At 37.7% G+C, this 18,197-nt stretch overlaps 1 protein-coding gene across 4 annotated transcripts in view; it reads left to right on the forward strand.

Annotated features, from left to right (window-relative positions):
* Window positions 1-6,213, forward strand: part of PROX1 (prospero homeobox 1) — a 56,362-nt gene extending 50,149 nt beyond the window's left edge. For 2 of the 4 annotated variants that reach the window (XM_055234145.2, XM_063613906.1), the window contains exon 5: window positions 623-6,213. In XM_055234145.2, coding sequence (XP_055090120.1) covers window positions 623-811 — 189 coding nt within the window. In that variant the 3' untranslated portion in view covers window positions 812-6,213. The remainder of the gene's footprint in view (window positions 1-622) is intronic. The other 2 variants (XM_055234146.2, XM_063613907.1) reach the window with 1 other exon arrangement.
* Window positions 6,214-18,197: the final 11,984 nt, after the last annotated feature.

The raw sequence follows: 18,197 nt of genomic DNA on the forward strand, positions 1-18,197 counted from the left end.
TTCTGATGTAATATTTTAGGATCAGTTTTAGTGACTTCATGTTAATATCATTAGTTTACTCCTTTATGTAGAGTACTTTATATTGCAGATTAATATACAACTTAGCATCTGAGTCAACAATCCTCCGAGACAAACAGATAACAGATTTTAGAAGATTTTCTTCATTTAAAGCATGGGTTTAATTTATAAAGAAGCCCAACTATTTGTTATTCTATTTTGAGAACGTATTTTGTTTTCATAATGGCAATTGAAAGGAAATAGGATTCAAATTCTGAAAAAATAATTGGAGACTTTCTTCTAGATAGCACCTATTTAATAAAGTGAGCAATCCCAAAAGTCACATCCCATATTCCTATCCTAATATCCACAATGAAATCCTAGTTTTTCAATAGGTCTGCGTTGGATCTTTCACACACTCTTCTTAAAACAAAACTGTCAACCTCACATCACAATGCTACTATATATAATGACTTTACATAAAAGAATAGAAGCCAGCCATTTTTAGAAAATGCAGGTGCCATGTAAGCCCCTTTCTGCAAGAATGAACTTAGCTCAGTTTCCTTGGAATAACTGTAGACTTGAAACTGAAAACTTTATTAATGCCATTGTCTCCTTGTATCAGCAGGTTCCAGAGAGATTCCTGGAAGTTGCTCAGATCACATTACGGGAGTTTTTCAATGCCATTATCGCAGGCAAAGATGTTGATCCTTCCTGGAAGAAGGCCATATACAAGGTCATCTGCAAGCTGGATAGTGAAGTCCCTGAGATTTTCAAATCCCCGAACTGCCTACAAGAGCTGCTTCATGAGTAGAAATTTCAACAACTCTTTCTGAATGTATGAAGAGTAGCAGTCCCCTTTGGATGTCCAAGTTATATGTGTCTAGATATTGATTTCATATATATGTGTATGGGAGGCATGGATATGTTATGAAATCAGCTGGTAATTCCTCCTCATCACCTTTCTCTCATTTTCTTTTGTTTTCCATTGCAAGGGGATGGTTGTTTTCTTTCTGCCTTTAGTTTACTTTTGCCCAAGGCCCTTAACATTTGGACACTTAAAATAGGGTTAATTTTCAGGGAAAAAGAATGTTGGCGTGTGTAAAGTCTCTATTAGCAATGAAGGGAATTTGTTAATGATGCATCCACTTGATTGATGACTTATTGCAAATGGCGGTTGGCCGAGGAAAACCCATGACACAGCACAACTCTACAGTGATGTGTCTCTTGTTTTTACTGCTAAGAAGGTCTGAAAATTTCATGAAACCACTTCATACATGTAAGTATTTTGTTTGGTTTGAACTCAATCAGTAGCTTTTCCTTACATGTTTAAAAATAATTCCAATGACAGATGAGCAGCTCACTTTTCCAAAGTACCCCAAAAGGCCAAATTAAAAAAGAAAAATAATCACTCTCAAGCCTTGTCTAAGAGAAGAGGTAAACTCTGAAAGTAGTACCAGTTTCTTCTGGAGGCAAAGCAATTTTGCACAAAACCAGCTCTCTCAAGATGAGACTAGAAATTCATACCTGGTCTTCTAGCCACCTCTCTAAACTTGACAATAGGTTCTTCTTTGTAAGTGAGCTTACATCATTCTTCATAAAGAAAAATCCTGTAACTTGTTATCATTTTTGCTTCAGATACTAAAAGGCACTAAGTTTCCAATTTACACTGCTCAACTTTCTTTATATGCTTAAAAGGATTCTGTTTACTTAACAATTTTTTCCCCTAAAATACTATTTTCTGAATACTCTCTTCCAGTAAGGAATAAAGGAAAGCCCAACTTGGCCATAAAATTCTTGCCTACACTAGAAGTTTGTTGACAGCTGTTAGCTGACTTGATCGTCACCTCCTAAGAGGAACACATATATTTTCACATGCAATTCCACACTATCCTGATGGGTATGCAAAGTGGTGACAGTCTAACTCAGTGTTTCTTCATTTTAGGTATAACATTTTAAAGCAATTGATAATGCCTCTTCCAATTCAGAAGCTAGTATTGACCAAAATGTGAGAAGAGTGTATAGCATAGGAAAATTTGGGGTTAACCCAAAAGACACAATTCCAGCACACGTAAAGAAAGCTAGCTGCTATTTTATGCTTTCTTCAATGGTTCTCCTCTTTTTTCCTTTTTATTTTTCCCTGTTTTTCAATGATGTACATTGTTCCCTACTTGCATTGAAAAAAATCGTATGGCATTCACACTTTTTTTCTTAGGTGGGTTTTTGTGTGCAGATGCAGTAAGAATTCATTGTTCATCCTAAAACTGTTTTCCAGACCCCTCCTTCCCCTTAGGTAATTTGATATACACCTCCTAAAATGACACAGTAACAAATCTGGTATTTAGAACATATAGAACATAAATGCCATTTTTTAATTCAATTTTAATAAGAATTACATTTGACTTTGGAGAATACAGGTTTTGACCCATGTGACTGACTAGCTGACCCGATCGCTGTAATTTAACGTCATTTATAAATTCTGCTGATGGACAGGAATGTATGAACTCAATTATTGTCAGCACAAAGCCTTAAAACCTGCTGACTTTAAATTAAACGGTGCAGTCCTATGATGCCCTGCACCATCCAGGGGACTAACAGGGCCTCGCAGTGTGGACAGAGGGTGCAGCCACATGGGCTGGGGCACCAGCCACTTCACTCTGCACCCGCGGCCTCACACATCTCCCAGCTCACACTCTACTAATGCACAGCCATTCGATCCAATTTGTTATTTTTCTCACTTGCTTTAAAAAAAAAAGTTTGGATAATCATGACACTGGAATAAAGTGGGAAGAAAAAATTCAATCAGCACAAAATAGGGAAGTAATCCCAACTTGTAGTCACACTTTTTTGACTGGCTTTGTTTAAGAGAGTATGGCATTCCTTGTTCGTGTCAGTATACCACTGGGTTTTTGCTGTTCTGTGTAATTCATATCAACATTGTGTTGCCATTTGCAAGGTAAAAGGCAAAGCTGTAGTGTATTCACCTATGTAGACAGATTGCTAGGTATCTTTTTGATCTGGGGCGAGTTCAATATTGATTCCAGACTTATTTGGATTTTTTTAGTATTGTTTTCCCCTCCCTTTCTAATTTAAATAGACAAATTACGCAAAAGTGTGTATTCACAACCAAATGTTGATGCCCTTATCTACTGATAATATACTCTCAATGTTCACTGAGGCATAGAAACTATTTCAGAGTAGAAATTGCAGCATGAGGATAAACTCACCTCTTTGTTCTGGAAATAGAACTTTATCACTATGCTTTCTGGTGGTTTTCCCTTTTACAATCAAAATCTTGTGCCTCCCAAGTGCATTGGAAAATGACAAAAGCCTGTCTCTCCAAATTCCTATTTAACAGTTTGATTTTTTTTTTTAATCACCATCTTTCAAATCTTAGCTCAACTCTCACCAAGTGAAAATTGGCTACTTGGGAGAAAGTTAACTTTCTATGGTGGGAGGGTGAAGGATGAGGGACAGTTTACATAGGAAAAGAAAAAAAAGTCTAAAGTCCATGTTGAAAAACCACACTACCACTTATTTTCTGCTAACCCTAAATTATTTTTGCGTGTACGCTTGAGGTTATAGTCTGTGCCTAGACCTAAAATGCACCAGCGGGGGGGATTTTAAAAAATCCTTCAAAATACCAGTTTTTTCCCAACAAGTACAATTGTTCTTGTGCCTTCTGTGGCTTTCGATTTCATCTTTTTGACTTTATTTCCAATTACTACAGCTGCAATAAACACTAGATTTTTTTTCTGGCTGTTTGACATAACGTTGATAGCTATGCATATTTTGTGTCTTTTTAAAACAAAGCGGGAGAATACGTTTTTGAAGAAGAGAATTTTTAGAACAGTTTGATACCGCAAATTATTTTTTCCTCAATTGTTTGAGCAGCATTCAAGTTTTGAAAATTCTTGTAGAAGCCAATTTTTTGTAACTGTGGTGCAAATCTTGTGTTTTCTTAGCCTAATGAAAAGTAGTATAGAAGCAATATTTCATACCATGTGCTATATATGTGTGTGCAGATGTGTGAACATAAAAGCACATACACACATATACACACATGTAAAAATATACATATATATATATATATATGCGTGTGAAGTGGAAAGCTTACCTTTTCCTATCTAGATTTAAGAACCTATTTTAGACATTTGTTATGTTTTGTGAAAAGAATGTTCTATTTGCAACAAAACATTTAATTCTTACTGTATCTCTGGCTGTTTAATGAGGACGTTTCACATTAAATGGTAAAACACGTGGAAGATGTTAGAATGTAGTAATTATTTAAGTAAACGTTCACCCACATATTCCTGAAGTTTGCTTTGTGCCTCCGAGTATTATTTAATTAAAGTGTTTTATGTTTGCAGAATCTTTGTTACTGTACTAGGGATGTGGGTGAATATCATTTAAAAAAATTTAAAACAAAAAAAAAAGCAAAACAGAAACACTAAAGCAAGAGGGGAACTTTTATAAAGCAATGTAAATATTTAACCTCATGGCTATCATTATGTAAGACATGAGATTTTAATAAATAACTACATTCTCACGACATCTGTTGAATTTACTAGGAACACTACAGTGACCGTATAGACAGTTGAAAGCATTCTTGAAAATCCTGCTCTCTCCTTTTAAAAGTTAACAATCTCTTTTATCAGATGTCAAGGGCAAGGGTAATGCAGTTTCTGTAAATTTATGAAATTTCTTTTTCTATGTACATGAAGACATTTAGTAACACCCCCCTTCCCGTGTGCGCATGTGCGCATACACACACACACACACACACACACACACACATACACATTGTCATAAAGCTAATGATTTGGGGACTTTAAAAAATAGGATGTCCTCCAGGAACAATCATAAATTTATGAAAGAAAGAGTAGTTTACAGACTCCCCTGAAAGAAGCAGTGTATATGTGAAGACAGTGCAAAAATCTCTTTGCCATGTATATTATAGCGTATTCATTGGTGTGAATAGTACAAATGTTTCCTTCTGGTACAAACTCTGTGTTTGCAAATTTACAAGAAGCATTGTTTTCAAAAAGCTCCCCTTAAAAAATGTAACTGGTTTATATGAGTAAGCAGTTACCGTATTGCACTTAAATGTTATGTTGAAGGAAATGCAGTTTTGTTTTCTGTAGATCTGTTGGTTGTAAACCATCTATAAAACTAAAGCTAAAATGCTCATATTCAGAGCTGGGATCAAAACTGGTATTTAACCTTTGCATCTTCTTATAATTACCCTTCTAAGAATATAACAGAATGTGGAAGTGTCTGGACTTTGAGTCTTTTCAACTGAGCCCTCTCTCAAATCTGACACCCCCTCAAAATGCACAAACATAAGCAGAAAAGGCAAACAAGCTTACCTTCTTTTGTGAAAACGTATTCATTCTGTATTTTTTTAAATATTCAATTCCCCTGAAAATGGGGAGAAAACATTTTAAAATTGTATATTACCACTTCAAATTTAGAACTAAGAAAAAAATGTATTTGGGATTGGTCTCAGCGCTACCTAGAAGAATCAAAGGTCGTGGCTTCCCTCAATATTGTCCCAGCCATTTCTCATATGTATATAGTATAAACCGTGACAAAACACTGCCTTTATATTATTTAGCAATATGTTGTAAATAGCATTATTAAGCTCTTTTTTGTAATAAAGACCCTTTGATTTGAATATAGTACAATAACTGAACTGATAAAGTCAATTTTTGATTTTTGTTTGTTTTTTTTTAGCTAGAGGCAATTTCAATTGTGAATTTTTGTTGTTGTCTATTGTTCTGAAGACTTTGCATAATTTATTGGTTTAATTTATCCTAATTTATTTGATGAAGGTGTACAATTTTGTATTACCAAGGATGTACTGTAATATTAATTGATATGATAAACACAATGAGACTCCCTGTCCATATTAAAAAGAAAATAAAAAGGTGCAGTAGACAATTGATTTTAAAGGAAAAGTTAAAAAAATTAGTTTGGCAGCTACTAAATTTTAAAACAGGAAAAAAAAAAGTTGTTGTGGGGAGGGTGGGAAAGGGGTTTTACTTTGTGTGTTTTAAGCTTTTGTATACTCTCCAAACTTTTACCTTTTGCTTTGTACCACTTAAAGGATACAGTAGTCCAATTGCCTTGTGTGCCTTCCATCTCCTCTTAAACTGAATGTATGTGCAGTATATATGCAAGCTTGTGCAAAATAAAATATACATTACAAGCTCAGTGCCGTTTGATTTTCTTAAAGAAAGAGTGACTTTTAATTTTTGGACCTGTATCCAATTGTAGGACAGTAGGCTAGTTGTGCCTGTAATATCAAGTATGGAGATTTTCTTTCACTACAATTCTTCATTCTGTTAGCCTAACGTGCAACTCCTAGAAACAACCTTTTTTACTTTAGATGCTTGGACTAATTGCTTGGATTTCTCTCTGTGAAACATCTTCTTTCAGGCTTAACTTTAGCCCTGAAACTTAAAAAAAAAAAAGCTTTAGCTCAAAGTAATATTTTACTCTTAATTCAACAATTGTTAATGTTGAATGATTCTGAGAACAAGGAAAGATGTTCCCAAAAGTCACAGAATGGCAAATATATTACTTAAAATACGGGGATTTGGGGCTTGCACTGTTCTTACTCTGGATGAACTCAGAACTAAGTACTAATGTAAGTTTTCAAAACCTTTCTAAAATGCTCCTCTTAACATGGCTGGCAGCATGTTCCATACTAAGAGCATTGGTTTTATGGCTATTGAAAATTTCTTTTTATGTATTTCACTTTGTTTTAAAATGATATCTCCTTTATTCTTAAATTAAGAACAAGAGGAACTAGCAGAAATCACCTGCTATTTGAGATTGACTCTATTATCCACCATTCACTGCAGCTGTACTTCGCTTGTGTCTGTACATGCTGTTGCAGACTGAGTCTTCATCATCTCTCAGATTTCTTCTTTTGCTTTCCCCTTAATGATGAAAGCTTTATATTTTGACCCTGTTGACACAAGGGTGCCTGGAGTCAATGGAATATTAAAACTTTGTTAAAGGATAATAGCATTTTTCCACTTTCAGCTCTTTTTTCTATCAATGGCACATATTTAAATTCTAGTCTTCCTAACTAAATTGTGCAAAAGAGCATACTTAAGTCCCTCTATGCCAAAATAGTTACTCCCTGATTGGAAAAAAAAAATTCCCTCCTTCTACTGTCTCTTCTTGGAAGGGAAAAGACATTTGCAGGAATTTAGTGACTCCTCCATCTTCTTGTACTTAACAGTTATCTGCTTTATGCCAGATTGGATAATTTCCATAGCCACCAAATCACTAAGAGGTTACAGCAGGTAGGAGGTTTATTAAAAATATACCTTCAAGCCCTTACTTTTGTGACTCTAAATTATCTGGCGTCATTAGTCTAGAACAAAATGCACCACCTTCAACACTGATCTGAGCCGTCATCATAAGCCCTGTTCCACACACATCTCAGTGTGACCAGTGCCCACTTTAGAGTTGAATGCATAAGCTTCTCAACCTCATAATAAAGAAAAGATTGGTTTATTCATTTTTATCTCCATTAATTTTTAAAAATTAACAAGTTTTTCTTTAAAAGCAAGGCTAAAAATCAGTACATATTTATAATTAATTTAATACATGCAGAGGTGAGATACAGATGCCCCTGAATAAAAGTCATAGAAATACATCAAATGTTTGTCGTGTACTGCCAAATGCTGGGGTATATGAACATTCCTGAATTTAAAAGGCATAAAATACAAGAGAAGGGTGTACAAAGGAAAATGGCAGATACAATTTTAGAAAATAACAGATACAATAATTAAGCAAATTTATGAAAGATTACTGAAGAAATAAATGGTGCTGTACTCCCTTACCAAAGACATAACCACTTGGTAGAGGGAGGCTTTACATGGGGATAAAAAGCTAAATAGTAGCTTTTGAAACTAAAGAAGTCATCAAGAGAGTATTGCTTTGGGTGTTAGGAGACCTGTCTCCAATCCATTCAATTCTAAAACTTTTTACACAGCCTACCCAGAGAAAGCTAAGCAAGTCACTTAATGCTTCAGTGTCCCAGGAGAATTGAAATAATTACGAGAGCTGAAGGATTGCTAGATTCAGTGTGGTCACCATGTTGACTTTCACCTGCCAAGGATTCCTACCTGCCAAGAAAATGCTGTGTTAGGATGTTTTTGCTTCTCGTGAGAAGGCAATTTAAGTGACAAGGGCAAAATTCTGAAGATAGCCAAGTGTGACTCTAGATCCTTCTGTCTCTGTTTATGACTGGTTCTCTCTTGGGTAAGTGTCTCTGCTTCTTGTCAAGCACCTGGTGCTCCTGGGTTGCCCCAGCCCTCCCTCTGTTCACAGCAACAAGCCATCTACTAAAGTTAACATTAAGGTATTACTGACTTGATATGTTCCTCTTACCAATGGTACATTCATAAAAAGACATGCAGTGTACAAGAATACATTTTTACTGCTTCTGTATTAGGTCTGATGTCACCTGAATGCAAGTGATTATGGACTGGAGGCCTTCCCCACCAAACATCAGTCCAGGCTTATTGAATGGTATCGCTCCTGGCTGCATCTTGCCAAAAGGTGGTATGGTCTGTCAAGGCATTTCTGTCTCCCATGCCTCCTTCCCTTCCGTCTCCAGGATTGGCTTCCCACCCATGATCATAGAGTCCTTCTACATCCCCCCAAAAATCATTCATAAGAACTCACAGGAGGAGGCACACTTCTCCACTAAAGCCTGGTTTGTTTTTCTGGTTCCAAAGAAAAATTATTATCACTGAAGATATTTCAGAGATAACCTAACTCAGTGGCTTTTATTCCCTAGATCTCTAGAGAAATGTGGTTATTATCTCAGAGGCCACCAGATTAGGACCTCGACAAAAGGAGCTTCATCTTTATATTGAGGTATAATAAAATATTCATTTAATAAAAAGAGTTCTCTGCTTAAAACAATGATCTCTTTGAGTATGATAAAACAGATTTCTATGTATGAATGTGAGTATTAAGTAACAAGTAATTCTACCAAAGCTTCATTTAAAGAAAGGAGTTCTCTGCTCAACAACACAACTCAATACTCTCATGAATAGGGTAAGAGATTTTTAAGGATGAACAGGAAAATTAAAATAGATAATAACGCATGTGAGTTCTATCAAACCTTTAAAAAAGGGACTATTTTTGCACCATGGAAACAGCACAGAGCCTGGCACCTGGTTTGTACTGAGTCTCTGTTCTCTTTCTTCTCTTCCAGTCAGTGGTTTTAGCTACTTTGCCATGTTGTTTTAAGTTGTGATCTAAGGGCTTAAATACCCACACCCATTCCAACTTCCCAGGACATTCAAATTTTGAAGAACACAGAAGTGCAGCAGGAACTAAAAACTTCTGCCCCACTCTTTCCATTTCCCCAGGCCCCTGCGTTCAGCCTCAGGCCTATAGCTGCTGTGGCCACACCTTCTGCCAGCCATGCTTGCCTAGGTTCCAGAATAAGAGTGGGACAGCTTAGAAAGATTAAGGTGCCATAACACACTGAAACAGAATCACTTAGGCTGCCTCAATCCTGGCAAAGGGGAGGGTATTATTTGCAAAGCCCCCTGCTGAGTCTCCCAGGTGCTAGCTAGACAGGCTCAGGAGATAGTTTGGCAGCCACCCTGGAAAAAATGCCTGTGTCTCTGCAAATAAATCTGCCAGTGTAGAAATCACTGGGTTTTCCCCAGCGCTTGTGCAAATAGTACTCTGTGCTTTGCTGGTATTGGAAATTCCTTGGTATAAGTAGCTCTAGACCATGAAAATTGAAGTTATGGATTTCTTGTCATTGTTGTTACCTTTGACCTGTTGGGAAATAATTCCCCAAATCAATGGTCATACTTCCAATTATTCACAACTGAAAAATCTTTAGTAACCAGAAAAAAAAAAAAAGTGTTCCCTGAATTCCCCTTCACGGCTCAGCAACTGACAGTAAGACTGAGCACGTCTTGAAGTCTGGCACAAAGGAAGGTAGATATGCACGTGTCCAAGCATAATATGAGCATGGGCATCTGAGTGTAGGTATCTCCTGCTAGAAAAATTCATGAACAACATATAGGTTACCAATGGAGCATTATTGAAGTCTTTTCTTCACTTAACATCTAGGAATTTGTAGAATCAACAGTGTAGTTACATATGTGAAAAATCTCAGTAAAGTGGATACATTTCTAAGCAAAATACAGGTATCAACATTTACTCCAGAAGCAAAAACCTTCAAGAGAATCAAGACCATAGAAGAAAATGTTAAAGTTGTTCTGAAAACAAAACAAACACCAGATCAAAACTCCTCTCCTCTCCCCAAAGGCACCTGGCCTTCAGAGTTTTATGGGTGAATTCTATCAATGATTCAAAAATAAGTTATACTGTATAAATAGTATACATATTACACATATATACAGTATTTATACACATATGTACAGTGTTTATATATAACTCAATTTCTTTATAAAGTCCACATGTAGTAATGTAAATACAAAACATAATCAAATCCAGTCCAGCAGTACATATAGAAAAAATAACATTATACTACAAATAGGGCTCATTACTTGCACCGAGCTGATTTGAAGAAAGATCTGGACTTGCTTCTAAGTGAAATGCAGGAGAAAGTTTCTTGATAGATTGATTTGCTTTTTCTAACTTACAATAATGGTGAAAGCAAATATTTCTTTTCTGAGCTGTCAGCTATCTGCTACTGGGCAATCAGTATGTGCTACTGTCTCTAATTTTTTATTTTACTAGGGCCAAATAGCCTTTGCTCTTTCAGCCATTTTAGTTTGCAAGGTTGCCTAACTCAGAGGCCCTGACTTACTTGAACAAATCTTTTTTGGAACTCTGAGTTTTTGGAAAAAGCCAGATTTATCTTGTGCAGCTTTAAGGACTTCCCTCAGTAACTTAAATAAAGAAGAATAAAAAAAAACAAATCAAGCAAAGTAATGCCACTAAAGATAGGCCATTCATTCTACATAAAGGGAATCATGATATTTTTATTTTGTGAAATATTGAATTAAAATTAAAACCTATTTGTTTATATTCTAAAAGGAAAGGATAAGTAGGGTAAGTTTTGAGTTGGGCAGTGCTGACCCCAATCAATTTGATAAAGCTTATAAGAGTTGCCATTATATGCAACAGGACTCTTTGACAGAAATAATATATGAAATGTGTCTCTTTATTTTTAATATTTTAATTTTTTTTCAGCTCATCAGCTATCATAAGTATTAGTGTATTTTATGTGTGGCCCAGGACAATTCTTTTTCTTCCAATGTGGCCCAGGGAAGCCAAAATATTGGACACCCCTGGCTTAAGCTTTATGCCTTGATTCTTTGGTGCTAAAACTTTTGAAACTAAAAACACTCTTTTTATTATGCACACAAAAAAGCCATGCTCTAGCAAATTAAAAGCCTTGATATTCAAGACTATTTTCTCAACACTGAGTTTTAAGATCTTATTTAGACATTTAAGTGGTCAAAACCTTGATTCTTTGTTCCCTGCATTTCCTTTATGCATCCCTTCTAGAAGCAGGGTTTGCCCATGACTAAATGGGAAAGAGTCACAGATAACTGGAGTTTGAAGCAGGCAGGCCTCCATTAATACATCTAAATTTTATGTTGCATGTTCAGCAATAGTCATTGCAGGATTATACGTAGTAATGGAAAATTGTAGACAAATCAAATGTCACCAGCAGGTGAATTGTTGAAATAAATTGTGTGACTTTATGCCTCTTTAAGGTGAACTCAAATTGGGTAGAACTAACCCTAAGAATAATTGTTTCCCTGTTATGTCACCACAACCACACAAAAATTATACCTGCTTTAAAAAAAAAAAAGCTTTATTTGTGCTTTCACGTGTAAATTTATATTTTGATTCCATGGTTTGTGGAATATTATACATCTACTAAAAGTTTGAGGTTGAGCTATAGTTATGAAGTGAAGTGAAAAGTTATTCATAATATATTACGGAGTTTGAAAAGTAAATACAGAAATATTTTTAGATAACATAACTCCACTTTTGTGCTTTTTAAAAAGTTGATATATCAGCCGGGCATGGTGGCTCATGCCTGTAATTCCAGCACTTTGGGGAGGCCAAGGCAGGTGGATGACCTGAGTTCAGGAGTTCAAGGCCAGCCTAGCCAACATTGTGAAACCCCATCTCTGCTAAAAATATAACAATTAGCCAGGTGTGGTGGTGCATGCCTATAATCCCAGCTACTCAGGAGGCTGAGGAACAACAGTCACTTGAACCTGGGAGGCAGAGGTTGCAGTGAGCTGAGATCATGCCACTGCACTCCAGCCTGGGTGACAGAGTGAGACTCCGTCTCAAAAAAAAAAAGTGATATATCTTTATGTATATCTACAAAGCACACATGCACACAATATGTGAGAACACACCACATCATAATAAATGTCATTTCTACATGATCCTATATCTAGAAAACCCCATTGTCTCAGCCCAAAAGCTTCTTAAGCTGATAAGCAACTTCGGCAAAGTCTCAGGATGCAGAATCAATGTGCAAAACTCACAAGCATTCCTATACACCAAAAATAGACAAGCAGAGAGCTAAATCATGAATGAACTACCATTCACAACTGCTACAAAGAGAATAAAATACCTAGGAATACAGCTAACAAGGGAAGTGATGAACCTTTTCAAGGAGAACTACAAACCACTGCTCAAGGAAATCAAGACAGGACACAAACAAATGGAAAAACATTCCATGCTCATGGATAGGAAGAATCAATATTGTGAAAATGGCAATAGCCATACTGCCCAAAGTAATTTATAGATTCAATGCTATTCTCATTAAACTACTATTGATATTTTTCACAGAATTAGAAAAAACTACTTTAAAATTTATATGGAACAAAAAAAGAGCCCATATAGCTAAGACAATCATAAACAAAAAGACCAAAGCTGGAGACATCACACTGCCTGACTTCAAACTATACTACAAGGCTACAGTAACTAAAACAGCATGGCACTTGTACAAAAAACAGACACATAGACCAATGGAACAGAATAGAGAATTTAAAAATAAGACTGTACATCTGCAATCATCTGATCTTTGACAAATCTGACAAAAACAAGCAAGGGGGAAAGGATTTCCTGTTTAATAAATGGTGCTGGGAGAACTGGCTAGCCATATGCAGAAGATTGAAACTGGACCCCTTCCTTACACCTTATACAAAAATTAACTCAAGATGGATTAAAGACTTAAATGTAAAACCAAGACTATAAACACGCTAGAAGAAAATCTAGGCAATACCATTCAGGATATAGGCATGGGAAAAGATTTCATGACAAAAACATTGAAAGTAATTGCAACAAAAGCAAAAATTGACAAATAGGATCTAATTAAACTAAAGAGCTTCTGTACAGCAAAAGAAACTGTCATCACAGTAAACAAATGACCTACAGAACGGGAGAAAATTTTTGCAATCTATCCATCTGAAAAAGGTCTAATATCCAGAATCTACAAAGAACTGAAACAAATTTACAAGAAAAAAAATCAACCCCATTATAAAGTGGGCAAACGACATGAACAGACACTTCTCAAAAGAAGACACTTATGTGGCCAACAAACATATGAAAAAATGCTCAACATCACTAATCATTAGGGAAATGCAAATCAAAACCACAATGAGATACCATCTCATGCCAGTCAGAATGGAGATTTTTAAATTTCAAGAAACAACAGATGCTGATGAGGCTGTGGAGAAATAAGAACACTTTTACACTGTTGGTGGGAACATAAATTAGTTCAACCATTGTGGAAGACAGTGTGGCAATCCCGCAAAGACCCAGAAATACCATTTGACCCAGCAATCCCATTGCTGGGTATAGTCCCAAAGGAATGTAAATTGTTCTATTACAAAGATACATGCACATGTATGTTCATTGCAGCACTATTCACAATAGCAAAGACGTGGAATCAACCCAAATGCCCATCAATGATAGACTGGATAAAGAAAATATGGTACATATACACCATGGAATACTATGCAGCCATAAAAAGGAATGAGAACATGCCCTTTGTATGGACATGGATGGAGCTGGAAGCCATTATCCTTAGCAAACTAACACGGGAACAGAAAACCAAACAACTGCATGTTCTCACTTATAAGTTCTCACTTATGAGAGTTCAACAATGAGAACACATGGACACAGAGAGGGAAACACACACACCGGGGCCTGTCAGAGATGGGTTGGGGAAGGAAGAGTATCAGGATAAATAGCTAATGCATGCTGGACTTTATACCTAGGTGATGGGTTGGTAGGTGCAGCAAACCACCATGGCACACGTTTACCTATGTAACTGTGCAAGTATCTTGGAACTTAAAATAAAAGAAAATAGGCCAGGCGCAGTGGCTCATGCTTGTAATCCCAGCACTTTGGGAGGCCAAGGCAGGCGGATCACGAGGTCAGGAGATCGAGACCACAGTGAAACCCCATCTCTACTAAAAATACAAAAAATTAGCCGGGTGTGGTGGCGGGCGCCTGTAGTCCCAGCTACTCGGAGAGGCTGAGGCAGGAGAATGGCATGAACCCCGGAGGCGAAGCTTGCAGTGAGCCGAGATTGCGCCACTGCACTCCAGCCTGGGCGACAGAGCGAGACTCTGTCTCAAAAAATAATAATAATAAATAAAATAAAATAAAATAATTTAGAAATAAATAAATAAATGTCATTTCTGAGTAGTGGAGATAGGCAAGGAAGCATTTAGGTAAGGGGTTAATTTTTACGTTTACTTTATGCATTTCCAAAGTGTTTGAAATTTTTTAGCAAGCAAGCACAACTTTTGTTTGCAGGAAGCATATTAAGAGACAAGAGCAGAGAAGCAGTGGGGCAGGGTTTGGGGGTGAATGTACCCTTCACTGTCAGAGAGGAAACAAGATTCTGGCCTGGATGCATGCATCTCCTTGTTTGGTTTGTGCTAGCCCATGGGCAGTCTGCACTGACCAGCTTGCCTCGGCTGTTGGAGACTCTACCTGAAGAAGGCAAGAGGGAGCAGTGGCGCAGTTACTGGCTTGGGCTATGGAGTCAGACAGACCTGCGTCTGAAGCCTAGTCCATGACTTGCTCACTTGTCAGTCTTTTTTTTTTTTTTTTTTTTGAGACGAAGTCTCGCTCTGTTGCCCAGGTTGGAGTGCAGTGGCGCGATCTCGGCTCTCTGCAAGCTCCGCCTCCCAGGTTCACACCATTCTCCCGCCTCAGCCTCCCGAGTAGCTGGCACTACAGGCGCCCGCCAGCACGCCCAGCTAATTTTTTGTATTTTTAGTAGAGATGGGGTTTCACCATGTTAGCCAGGGTGATCTCGATCTCCTGACGTCATGATCCACCCACCTCAGCCTCCCAAAGTCCTGGGATTACAGGTGTGAGCCACTGTGCCCGGCTTCTCAGTCTTTTTGATCATAGTTTGTTCTTTTATGAAATAACACCTACCCCTCAAACTGAGTAATAAATGAGATGTGCTGTGGGAGGTAACTGGTATAATAGCATGTGCTTAGTAGAGGGTAGAGGAAGAAGAAGTCAGATAGGACAAATTACTGTTAACCTTGAGGAGTGCACCTACAGGGTGGTCACTGGCATTTTAAATGCCACCATTGGTGCCTTATTCCTTTTTTCTTGTTTTTCTTCAATTTAGTAGCCCAAATCAACCCACATTGTGCACCTGGTAAAGGAGGCAAGCAGAATACACAAACAGGAATGAGCTATGTGCCCTGTCCTCAAAAGGTGGAAGCTCCCAATGGGTGCACGGGCATATGTGTTACAGATGGGAGGGAAGGCATCAAATACACACAAGTCATAATGCTGCGTTGTGCTGTTCTCAGTGTGGTAGTGGGTTTGCAGTTCTTATCATGGTTAAGGGAAAGGTGGAGTAGAGTGGGGAAAGAGGCAGAGGAACTTTATTTAGGAAGATGAAGGTTCATGGTAAGTAATCAGAAAAGAAATTAACTTGCAAAACAGATGGCACAAAAATCCAGCTCTGAGTTTGGGTAGAGGGCAAAATGGGAGAATGGAAGGAGATGGTGAAGAAGACACACTGCTGCTGAAACTTGCTTTGGGCTTTGTAAGAATGAACACTCCCACTTCTGGGAATTGGAGCCTTCGGCAGAGCGTGCACAGAGGCAAAGCTGGAAGGCAGAGGAAATCTGGGCCACCCACGCCCACACCTGCCCTGACCTCTCACCCTGAAGCCTCAGGAAAGGGAAAATCGATGTGCTCCCAAAGTGCAGGAGCCCCAGGTTTGGGGCTGGAATTTGACCCATGCGGAGTGTTTACTGATCTGGAGACGGATAGGCTCAAATGAGCTCATCTTCATCTTGAGAGGAAGTTAGGCAGCCCAGACCCAGACAAAGCCACGTTTTATTCAATGAAAATTTACCACCACCCCACCCTCCCAATGCACACAATATTACATGAAACATCTGCCTAAGTAACCTAGTCTCCAAAGGTTGGTTCTGAAAGATCAACAAATAGGGACTAAGGAGCTTAGAGAAAAACGAAAAAAAAAAGTTATTTCAGAATATCTTACATTTACCCCTCATGCTAATCTGTATCCTCTTTTTTTTTTTTTTTTCACAGTTTGCAAATATTGACTAAGTTCAAGGGCAGTGGTTTAAGGTCTAACTTCAGAGTTAGCATGAGGTGACATACTTAAGATGGTGCAATCCTGTCCTAATGAAGAACATATTCGATCCCAAGGTTGGTTTATGGGCAGTTCTTGTTCTTGTCCCAGTTGATATTTGTTTTATCAAGTCAGGAACTATTTTTGTCATCATTGTTAATCTTCCTCTTGCCAGATCTGTTTTGGCCGAGGGCATGCACTTGAGGTATGTTAGAAGAATGGAGTGCAGTATTGTGGGAAAGAATTATCACTAATTCTGTCTGCCTACAGCTTCCTCGGCCCTGTTCATCTGATCTCAATTCCCTAAACAAAATTGTAGATGGAAAGTCCTGCAAGTCCTGAAAGGACTTGGTTCCAGAAAGTAGATTTTTGAGCTGAAAGAGCAAGATCGCAGCATTCCCATGATGACAATAGGTCTTTGTTATGTTGGAAAGAATTTTGACTTGTCCATCAGGGGAGATGTTGACAGAATATTTTGCCAATAAAGAAGTCTACCACTAAATGGGTAGGTCCAACTCCATTAGGCTCATCTTTGGCCTGAATATTACGCAGATTTTTACCTCAAGGTTTCCTGAGACCTGGCCTAAGATGTCTGGTAGTTCTAGCTGGAACCAGAATGAGCTGGCATTTCTGACCCATGGGCTTTGGAAGAATACAAATCCTGGCTCAAATCTTAATGTCTCCGAGCCTCAGTTTCTGCATGGATGAATATAGTCATGACAATGTTCTCCCTGCAAGATTGTTACAAGGATTAAATGTGGTATTGTATCTGAAATCACTTAACACAGTGCCTGTTGCTTAAAATGGGATTAATATGTTCTAGTGTCCTTCCTTCCGCTCAGCCACTCCAGCTGCTGGTGTATCCCCTTTCTCTGCTGCATACATTTGACATAGTGGAACAAGGCCAGTAATGCTTGAGGGGATACCATCCTAGTTACAATGAATAGAGAAAAGGAAAGGTTGAACAATGTTCAGAACATCAATATTCACTTTAAACTTGTCTAAGCATAAATTATCGGAGCTCCACTGACATTTGAAAGAATGCAAATACATAAATAAGTATAGAGTTGTGTGACTGCTTCCTAGAACTGGGCACAGCTCCACCCCTAAAAGAAAATCTCCATGTGGAGAACTTTGGGGAGAATTTTAATCTAAAAATCCTAGAGATTATCACAATATTCTTTTGAGTATTAATAAAAGGACTCAGTTACCCAATGAACTGATGAGTCCCCGGATAATTTGTTCAAAGGAGAGGTGATATTCTTTTAGTCTCATAGCCTCAGCTGCTATGTCCCACCTAGAGTTCTACCCATTAACATCTCTTGTTCAAGGTATCAGCTCTAAAATTTCTAGTAGTTTATGCAACATTTAGCGATTTCATCTCTTAGCAATGTTTGGAATCCACCATGCTATATCCTCCTTTTGGGTATCCTGAACTCTCCAAAGTGTCTCAAAACAAACTTGCTTTTTAACATTTAGATAATATGGCTATTTACAAAGTAGATGGTCAAATGCAGTAATATACACGTTTAGTATAAGCCAGTATTCAAAGATTCTAATA

The sequence above is a fragment of the Symphalangus syndactylus genome, chromosome 19 (genome assembly GCF_028878055.3).
Source record: "Symphalangus syndactylus isolate Jambi chromosome 19, NHGRI_mSymSyn1-v2.1_pri, whole genome shotgun sequence".
In the NCBI taxonomy this organism is placed as follows: domain Eukaryota; kingdom Metazoa; phylum Chordata; class Mammalia; order Primates; family Hylobatidae; genus Symphalangus; species Symphalangus syndactylus.